The sequence below is a fragment of the Ipomoea triloba genome, chromosome 6 (assembly GCF_003576645.1).
Source record: "Ipomoea triloba cultivar NCNSP0323 chromosome 6, ASM357664v1".
Lineage (NCBI taxonomy): Eukaryota > Viridiplantae > Streptophyta > Magnoliopsida > Solanales > Convolvulaceae > Ipomoea > Ipomoea triloba.
The window spans coordinates 22,966,823-22,977,544 of NC_044921.1; the positions used below are offsets into that span (position 1 = coordinate 22,966,823).

General features: G+C 38.3%; 2 protein-coding genes across 2 annotated transcripts; both read left to right on the forward strand.

Moving 5' to 3' along the window:
- Positions 1-5: 5 nt before the first annotated feature.
- On the forward strand, positions 6-4,593 carry LOC116023687 (CO(2)-response secreted protease-like). The gene is made up of 10 exons (XM_031264690.1): positions 6-193; positions 293-567; positions 864-975; positions 1,181-1,673; positions 1,757-1,859; positions 1,929-1,932; positions 3,022-3,267; positions 3,365-3,479; positions 3,592-3,805; positions 4,037-4,593. Exons 1-10 carry the CDS (start codon positions 6-8, stop codon positions 4,591-4,593), a joined length of 2,307 nt encoding a protein of 768 aa, XP_031120550.1.
- A 2,027-nt stretch (positions 4,594-6,620) lies between these two features.
- Positions 6,621-10,431, forward strand: LOC116023688 (CO(2)-response secreted protease-like). Its single transcript, XM_031264692.1, has 9 exons — positions 6,621-6,805; positions 6,901-7,175; positions 7,475-7,586; positions 7,781-8,273; positions 8,499-8,602; positions 8,850-9,095; positions 9,237-9,351; positions 9,500-9,707; positions 9,781-10,431. Exons 1-9 carry the CDS (start codon positions 6,621-6,623, stop codon positions 10,335-10,337), a joined length of 2,295 nt encoding a protein of 764 aa, XP_031120552.1. The 3' UTR covers positions 10,338-10,431.
- Positions 10,432-10,722: the final 291 nt, after the last annotated feature.

Here is a 10,722-nt window from a genome sequence, read left to right on the forward strand (position 1 = left end):
ATAATATGAAGAGATTCTCTTTGTTGTTTTTTGTGTATGTGTTCTTGTTCTCTTGTCTCGTAGAATGTAAGACAACTCCACTAAAACAACAAATTGATGGAGTTTACATCGTCTACATGGGCGCAGTGGCTCCATCCAATAATGGCGCCATGCGAGAGGATCAAGCTCAGCTCGTCACCGCATTGATTAAAAGGTCAACAATCTAAAACGTAAATATTTTTAAACTTCATTTGCTACTTTTGGTTATGTTCATTGATCTTAATATAAATGTGTGTGCGATTGTGTGTAACAGGAAAAAGAATGCATTGTTGTACACCTACACAAATGGCTTCTCTGGTTTTTCAGCCAGGTTGACAGAGGAAGATGCTCGATCAATTGCTCAGCAGCCGGGAGTAGTATCTGTTTTTCCTGATCCAATTCTTCAGCTCCATACAACCCGATCCTGGGATTTCCTCCACTCCTTTTCTGATAAAAAAATCTCCGCCGCCACCGTCCGCCCCAAATCAACTCGTGCTAAGCCATCATATTCTGGTGAAGCAGATATCATAATAGGCATCATGGATACAGGTTTTTCATTTCTTTGATTTTCACGTGCATAGGGGTATAGTACTAAATAATTAATTTTTGGAATGACCCAGTTAAGTTGGTAGGATTGCTGACTTGAATCATAAGGTTATACGTTTGGCTTGTAACTGAAGTGGTCTATTTGTCTTTTTGGTTTGAGCTATTAACTATGGACAATCGAAAATGATTTACAGTCTTATACTAGGGTCACAAGAAGGCATTTACTCAATGCACATACTCCTCTCTCGTATAGTGGTTGTAAATTTTCCTCATCATGTTGATCTACAACTATATGTTAGGAATTTGGCCTGAATCTGCTAGTTTCAATGATGACGGCATAGGACCAATCCCGTCCCGGTGGAAGGGAAAGTGCGTGGAAGGCGATAATTTCAACTCTTCCAACTGCAACAGGTAATAAACGAAAACGAAAACGAAGAGACAACCTAGCTAGGTAGCTATAACTAGTTTTACGTACAATGGCTGTCGTCATGCATGCATTGCCCGAAAAGAAACTTTTAATTTGTGACGAATTAATTTGAGTAGCATATATGCAGTTTCTCAACCTACATAACTGAAATGGGGCTTTAATTTTATTGTGACCCGTCCTTATTTGCAGGAAACTAATAGGGGCCCGATATTACGAAAGCAGTTCGGCCCGGGACTATGCCGGGCATGGAACCCACGTGTCGTCCACGGCAGCAGGGTCCCTTGTTGATGACGCGTCATACTCCGGCCTGGCTAAGGGGACTGCCAAGGGTGGGTCCCCCAGTTCGAGAATTGCCATGTACAGAGTTTGCCAGTCTTTTGAATGCTCAGGATCTGCGATGTTGAAAGGCTTCGATGATGCCATTAAGGATGGCGTGGACGTGTTGTCGGTGTCTCTAGGCGATCCCAGTGGAATCAAACCAGATTTCACAACCAACGCTATCGCCCTCGGCGCGTTCCATGCGGTGGAGAAAGGCATTGTAGTGGTCTGCTCCGCCGGAAATAGTGGGCCCACCCCTAGTAGTGTGGTCAACGAAGCTCCCTGGATTTTCACCGTCGCCGCCTCCACCATCGACCGCGATTTCCAGTCGCAAGTCGTCTTGGGCGACAAAACAGTCATTAAGGTCATCTCAACAACCTTAAACCCTATCTGCACATATATATACATACATGTCCTAATTATCTTGTGTGTGTGGAGTATATATAGGGCGGAGGAATTCATTTCGGTAACCTCACCAAAACATCGCTGCGGCCATTGGCGACAGGGGCGTCAATTAAATTGGACAATAATGCTACTGGAAGCATGCAAGGTATATATTTCCATTGCTAAAATTAATGAATTTTCAAACTAATAAAGTCAATAAACTGTATGCTGAGAGCAAGGTCGGGGTTTGTGCTGTGCAAGCTGCCCAATAATAGGGATGACCACCCGTGCACAGTTGGAATCGGAACCGTACAGACGGTTCGGTTCTGATCCGGTTAAGAACCGGAACCTTCCCATAAGGTTCCGGTTCTGGTTCCATAATATTTGGAACCGGTTCAGAACCAGAGCCTCACCGGAAAATTTAAAAAAAAAAACTTTTTTTAATTATTATTTATTATTTGATTAAAGTTTATTATTATTTGATTAAAGTTTAAACTTTAAATAACATTTTAAAATTCAACTATAATAAATATTTTTTAAATATAGTTTAACTTTGAAGTTTAAATATTTAATATAACTATTTTAAAAACATTTTAGAATGAAAAATTTTCAACAAAAAATATTAATTGTTGAATTTGGACAATTTTAAAAATTAAAAAAAAATTACAAATAAAAATTAAGAAATCCGGTTCAAACCGGCGGTTCTGGTTTGGTTCGGTTCCAGTTCGACCGATTTTGGAACCGGAACGGAACCGTGGTCATGACTACCCAACAGCACAGGCCTCAAATTTTAGAGGGCCAGGCCAATATTTAATTTTTACCTAGCTAGTTAAGAAATTAAAAAAAATAAAAAGTTTGCAATTAATTTTAAATGACTCCAATACATAAATCTTAGAAATATGTTTTTATAGTATTTTATATTAGAGTTCAAGGGTTCGAATCTTGCCCCTTAGCGCACACATCTTCTTTTTTTTTAATCCTTACGTATTGGTTTTAAAGATTCTGCTTTTGGTAGGGCCTCATTATTTACAAGAACGGGGCCACCAAAATCTAAAAATCGGCCTTAGCTGGGAGTCAAATATGTAATGAAATCAATAGCATGACCTAATAAATTAATTTTTAGGGTGATGATAAGGAAAATCCACACCAACTATTCGATTGTATCATGGATTTGTTCAAATTAAAAAAGTCAATAAACAACTTTAGCTGGGAGTGTAACCGTGTAGTTATCAAGTGGGCAATGTGACCAACTTAACTGGTTAATTACCTTAAAATTAAATTCAGTGAAATTGGTAGTACTCAACGAATGAAGGTGGTGTTTGTTTCAGGGAATGTGCACCACAGTCATTAGACCCTGCAAAGGTAAAAGGGAAGATTATTCTGTGTGAAACCCACAACCCAAGTTATGACAATGACATTCGGATGAATGCGGTGAAAAGTGTAGGCGGAGTTGGAATAATATTAATAGTCACGGAGCAGGAAAGGTTCATTGCGACAAAATTTAATATTTTCCCGAACTCTATGGTCATAGAAAAGGAAGGCAATCGAATTTTCAATTACATCAACTCAACCAGGTTAAACATCATTGGACATTTAATTATCATTAAATTCTTTCTAACAATTGTTATTCCATCCTAAATTCCTAAAATTCTAAAATTTTGGTGAATTAAGGAATCCGGTGGCAACAATCCTCCCAACTGAGACAATCATAGGAAATAAACAAGCTCCTGTGGTGATCTCCTTTTCTGCAAGAGGACCTTGCCTTACAAGTACAAATCTTCTCAAGGTATGTTAATGGCATCTGGTTAATCTATAGAATGCATGCATGGAACCAGGCAAAACTAAGCAACAACATCATATGATGCATGCATGATAATGTTTTTGGTTGGGAATTGCAGCCAGACATTTGTGCACCTGGGGTTGACATTCTAGCAGCATGGCCTACTGACCCTGACCTCAATCAGCCTTTCCCTGGCAAGAATCCCCCAGGCTACAACATAATCTCAGGGACTTCGATGGCCTGTCCGCATATATCTGGGATTGTTGCCGCAGTCAAGGCACACAATCCAAAATTCAGTGCTTCAGCAATCAGATCAGCTATTATGACCACAGGTACTGTAATTAACATCAACAATTAAACTATATATGTTCGATCATGTTGGGCAGAAGGCGGAGGCTTTGAATGGCTAAGTCCAACGCACACCAGATGGTTAGAAGATTGTTAGACTAAATTAAAGCTTCTGAATAGTCAAGTCCAGCACCCTTCTATAACTTTAAGCATAGTAGTAAAGTTTTAACAGATCACTTAGTTTCACTAACTTCAAATTCTTCTTTCACTTCCAGCAATACAGACAAACAATCAGAATGCACCAATAACTACATCATCTGGACCAAATGCCACGCCGTATGACATTGGCGCCGGAGAAGCAAACCCCACCGCATCCATAGAGCCCGGGCTGGTTTACGAGACCGAGACTGTAGATTACGCGTTGTTCCTCTGCGCTACAGGCTACAACACATCCCAAATCAAGCTCATCTCCAAGACCATTCCCAAGGACTTCCAGTGCCCTGATAAGTTGACAGAAGATATCGTCTCTAGCATCAACTACCCATCAATCGCCATCTCCAAACTCAAGGACGGTGAGCCTAAGACAGTTACCAGAACTGCAACCAATGTTGGTCCTGAAGAATCAGTGTACACTGCAACTATAGAAGCAATGACAGGCATTGAGACCACAGTGACACCAAACAAGTTGGTATTTACAAAAGAGAAGAAGAAGCTAACTTATAAGGTGACTTTCACAACTTCATCATCTCCCAAGAAGGACACCTTTGGTTCAATTACATGGACAAGTGGTAAATATAGAGTTCGAAGTCCAATCGTTGTAAGCATTGAGTAATTGTAATGTTATTCACTTAGATTTAGAGGCTAATAATAATGATAACTATGTACGTGCGATCCTACTCCCATGAGGCGTATATGTGTTCCACATTAATGCCATACTGGAGTACATTGAACATACTTATTATTGCCCCACAGCAAGTTTTGAATAAATGTCTTCAAGAATTAGGCTAACTCAGATCCATAAACTAATTACTCACACACATTAAGCATAAACATATCAAAATTAAAGCAAAAGTATAAAGCATAAATATTGTAGATGAAGCATAAACATATCAAAATTAAAGCAAAAGTATAAAGCATAAATATTGTAGATGAAGGAGATAAAGAGAAGTAGAAACTTATCTATTGGAATGGATACGAAATCCTTGAAATCCAAATGTAAATACTTCAATACAATAAGCTTCCAAATGGGACATAAATCTAAGGCTAGTCTAACTCTAAAATATGAAAATAAAAGAAATGGCTAGTAGAAAATAATTAGGGCTCAAAAATGAGTTGGAACCGAGTAAACTTAAATTGGGCTTAAATAGTGAATAGAGTGCCCAAGACCAACATTAGGCACAACCGTGCTTAAGGTCATGCATGCCCAGGCAGAATGTAGAAACACTTGAACAAATGGAGCAGCAGGGCACGACCGTTCATCAGAGACTGAATTTCTTCTTTGTTATTTTTTGACCTTGTTAGCATCTGAATTAGTCTTGCTAGTTTGCATGAAAGTTTTAACACTTTGAGTTGGCTTTCAAATGGCTCAAAAATCACTCTATTCGAACATTCCTATGTTGATATATATACGAAATACTAAACAATGGACATGTTGAGCGGGAAATGCAACTTCATGCATGTCATTTTGCTCCACCTTTGTCTTAATTGGGTTATCCAAATGATCAAAACTATTGAAAATATCCATTAACTCTAATTTATCCAAAATGTCCAAGAAATCAATCATTTCTACTCAAAGATAAATAAGGATCATTTTGGTACAAATGTAACAATTCAAAAGCTAAGTATTGGATATAAATATGAACAATTATGCACTTATCAGTTACAAGAGCAAATATGCTAAGTGTATATACAAGTATAGGGATGTCATCAAACTTAGCTCGAAACCGATGAACTATCCTAATAAGCTTGAAAATTTTTAGGGCTAGTGCCAACAAAATTTTACCCTGAATAAGTTCGATGGCTCGAACAGTCTAGCCAACAGCTCAAGCCACTTAAAGTTATTCTTTATTTCATAAGTGTTGTGGAACAAAATATATAGAGAATTTATATGTAAGCTCATTTTTAGTAATTTTTATTAAATTTGTAAATAAAATTTTAATAAATTAATTACAAAATAAAATGTTTTTATGAAATGCATTAGTTTATCAAAATTTAAAATTTAGAATGTTACTTTGAAAATGTCTAAAGTTCTAATTGAGTTTGCCCAATAAACTCAATAGCCCGAAGTTTTAGAGTTCGGGTAAGGAATTTTAAACTCGACAAGAAAAAATATAAATCCGACAGTCGGATAAGACTAGCTAGCTCCAACTAGTTGGAGCATTAATGTACAAATATTTTAGTGAAAAGAGAAAACTTAAATGAATTAACAGTAACAATAAGTCGATATATAGAAGTTTTTCTTTCTTTTGAGCAACCCTCAAAGTCTTTCTAAACGTGTCTACTCCTTCCCAAAAATTCCCAAAACCATCTGTTCTCCAAAAAGGTAACTCTTTGACTAAATTCGTAAATAAATTGTAATTTTTCCCTTTTTGTCCGCCCTACAAAATCTTCCCATAAATGTCTATACTCATTAATTACTTCCTATCTTGAGAATCCACTAGCAGTGCCTAAAACGATAAATTATTAAAGTTTTTCCTCATTTTGTCTACTACACACCAAAACTTCCTCAAATTTATCTACTCGTTTTCAAAATTTTCCAAAATGAGCTATTCCCCGCTCAATATATATGCATACAGTTTTTTTTTAAAAAAAATTGTATAAACCCCTCATCATTGTCACCACTATCATATCAAGAATAATATGAAGAGATTCTCTTTATTTTTCTGTGTGTTCCTATTCTTGTTCTCTTGTCCCGTAGAATGTAAGACAACTCCTCTAAAACAACAAAATGGAGTTTACATCGTTTACATGGGCGCAGCGGCTCCATCCAATAATGGCGTCATGCGAAAGGATCAAGCTCAGCTTATCACCTCATTGATTAAAAAGTCAACAATCTATAACATATATATTTTTAAACTTCATATGCTACTTTTAATTGGTTATGTTCATTGATCTTAATATTTGTGTGTACGTCTAACAGGAAAAAGAACGCATTGGTATACAGCTACACAAATGGCTTCTCTGGATTTTCAGCCAGGTTGACAAAGGAAGAAGCTCGATCAATTGCTCAGGAGCCGGGAGTGGTGTCTGTTTTTCCTGATCCAATTCTGCAGCTCCAAACAACCCGGTCGTGGGATTTCCTCGACTCCTTTTCTGATAAGAAAATATCCGCCGCTTCCATACGCCCTAAATCAGCTCATGCTCAGCCATCTTCTTCCGGTGAAGCGGATGTCATAATAGGCGTCTTGGATTCAGGTTTTTCATTTCTTCGATTTTCACATGCATAGGAGTATAATACTAAATAATAATTTTTGGGGTAACCCAAGTTGGTAGGACTACTTAGTTGAACCATAAACTTATACCTTTGACTTGTAATTGAAGTGGTATATTAGTCTTTCTTGTTTGAGTTGTTAATTATGAGGAACCTAAAATGATTTACGGTCTTTTACTAGTTAAGGTCACAAGACTGCATTTACTCAATGCATATACACTTCTCACAGAGTGATTGTAAATTTACTTGTCATGTTGTTAATGCACAACTATATATATGTTAGGAATCTGGCCTGAATCTGCTAGCTTCAATGACAAAGGCATGGGACCCATCCCATCCCGGTGGAAGGGAAAGTGCCAGGAAGGCAAAAATTTTAACTCTTCCAACTGCAACAGGTAATAAACGAAAACGAAGAGACAACCTAGCTAGATATAGCTAGTTTTACGTACAAGGATTATCGCCATGCATGCATCGTCCGAAAAGAAACTTTAATCTGGAGCGAATTAATTTGAGTAGCATATATGCAGTTTATCAACTTACATAACTGAAATGCGACTTTAATTTTATTGTGACCCGTCTTTATCTGCAGGAAACTAATCGGGGCCCGATATTACGAACTCAATTCGGCCCGGGACAATTTCGGGCATGGAACCCACGTGTCGTCCACGGCAGCAGGGTCCCTCGTTGAAGACGCGTCATACTACGGTCTTGCTAAAGGGACTGCAAAGGGTGGGTCCCCCAGTTCGAGAATTGCCATGTACAAAGTTTGCCTTGCCTTCTCATGCTCAGGATCTACGATCTTGAAAGGCTTCGACGATGCTATTAAGGATGGTGTGGACGTGTTGTCGATTTCTCTGGGCTATCCCGCTGGACTCAAACCGGATTTCAGCACCGACGTTGTTGCTCTCGCCGCGTTTCATGCGGTGGAGAGAGGCATCGCTGTTGTCTGCGCCGCCGGTAACGAAGGCCCCAAACGCAGTACTGTCCTCAACGAAGCTCCGTGGATTTTCACCGTCGCCGCCTCCACCATAGACCGCGATTTCCAGTCGCAAGTCATCTTGGGCGACAAAACAGTCATCAAGGTAGTAAAAAGCCACCGTCCAGAACCTATGCTGGAAGGAATATATATATATATATTCCTTTTCTAATAAATAGTATTATAATTATAATAGAAAAAAAATCAAGAATACATGAAAACCTGACTGCAGGGAAACCGAAATTCAAACCAACAACCTTAAACCATATCACGCATATACATATATACATATATGTATGTGAGCTAATTATCTTGCGTGTGTGGAGTATAGGGCGGAGGAATTAATTTCGGTAACCTCACCACAACGTCGGTGCATCCATTGGCGACAGGGGCATCGGTTAAACCGGACAATGTTACTGGAAGCGACGACGCTAGGTAGGTATTTGGATCAATTGCTAAAAATCAGTGATTTTTTGGGTGACAATCCAAGGAAAACTGGCACTCCTTGGTCTAGTGCGTATTGAGTTTGCTCAAATTATAAAACTTGTAATATTATAATTACCAAGTCAAGTAGTCAACAATTTGATCCATTTTATTGAGGTTACCCTACAAATCAATGAAATTGGTATGTATGTAGTAATTACTGTACATTACTAAGAGATAAGGCCTGTATTTGTTTCAGGGACTGTGTACCCAACTCATTAGATCCTGCCAAGGCGAAGGGAAAGATTATTTTGTGTGAATCCCACAACATAACTCATGAGTCTAGCATTAGAACACTAGAGGTGAAAAGAGTCGGCGGAATTGGAATAATAATAATAGTCACCAAGGACCAAAGGTACATAGCGCCAAAATTTTTTACTTTTCCAGGTTCAATAATCATAGAAAAGGAAGGCAGCCAAGTTTTCAATTACATCAACTCAACCAGGTATGTAAAACTAACATCATTTGTTTGACATTATTTAACTAATAACATTAATTAAGTTCATTCTATAACAAACTACTGTCATGCATCCTATTCATTATGAATTATATTCTCAAATTTTAATTTGGTGATCAATTAATTAAGGAATCCGGTGGCCACAATCCTCCCAACTGTGACAATAACAGGAATTAAACCAGCTCCTGTAGTAACCTCATTTTCTTCAAGAGGACCTTCGCTTACAAGCGTAAATCTTCTCAAGGTAGGTTAATGGCATCTAGCTCTATCTTGTTTATCAGTTTATGTATGGTACGGTATAAAATGCATGGAATTGAACCAGCAGGCAAAGAAACATCATAGGATGCATGCATGCATGACAATGTTTTTTGTTTGGAATATAATTGGTGCAGCCAGACATTACTGCACCTGGGGTTAACATTCTAGCAGCATCCCGTACTGTGCATGACCTGGCTATTCCCGGAAAGAATCCTCCCCATTACATCACAAACTCAGGGACTTCCATGGCCACTCCCCATACATCTGGGATTGTTGCTGCAGTCAAGGCACACAATCCAAATTTCAGTGCTTCAGCAATCAGATCGGCCGTTATGACCACAGGTACGTACGTAGGTTAAAGGCCCGTAGAGCGAAGTTTAACACCAGGTTTCAATAATTCTTCTTTCACTTTCAGCAATACAGACAAATAATAGGAATGCACCCATAACTACATCATCTGGACAACCTGCCACACCGTACGACATTGGCGCAGGAGAAGTAAACCCCACAGCGTCCATAGAGCCCGGGCTGGTTTACGAGACTGAGATTGCAGATTACGTGTTGTTCCTCTGCGCTACAGGCTACAACACATCCCAAATCAAGCTCATCTCCAAGACCATTCCCAAGGACTTCCAGTGCCCCGATAAGGTGACAGAAGACGCCGTCTCTAGCATGAACTACCCATCAATCGCCATCTCCAAGCTCAAGGACGGTGAGCCTAAGACAATTACCAGAACTGCCACCAATGTTGGTCCTGAAGAATCTGTGTACGCTGCAACTATAGAAGCAATGACAGGCATTGAGACCACAGTAACACCAAACAAGTTGGTATTTACAAAAGAGAAGAAGAAGCTAACTTATAAGGTGACTTTCACAGCTTCGTCATCTCCCAAGAATGACATCTTTGGTTCAATTACATGGAGTAGCGGGATGTATAGAGTTCGAAGTCCAATCGTTGTAAGCGTTGAGTAACTATAATATTAGTGACTTAGATTTAGAGATTAATAATGATATAGTTTTATATCGGGATTCTACTCCCCTGAGCTGAATGTGTGTTCCACATTAATGCAAAGTGGAGTACATACTTATTGCCCCACAAGATTTTGAATAAATGTCTTCAAGAATTTGGTTAAATCTTTTTTTTTTTTTTTTGAGAGTAGAATTTGGTAATATCTTAAGTAGTGACTAATGTAAGTATGTAATGGTTGTGCGCCTCACCTTCAGAAGGTGAAGTCCCTTATACTAACATTAACCGTAAAACTTTTACAGTATATATATATAATTACAGTGTATATATATATATATATATATATATATATATATATATATATATATATATATATATATATATATATAT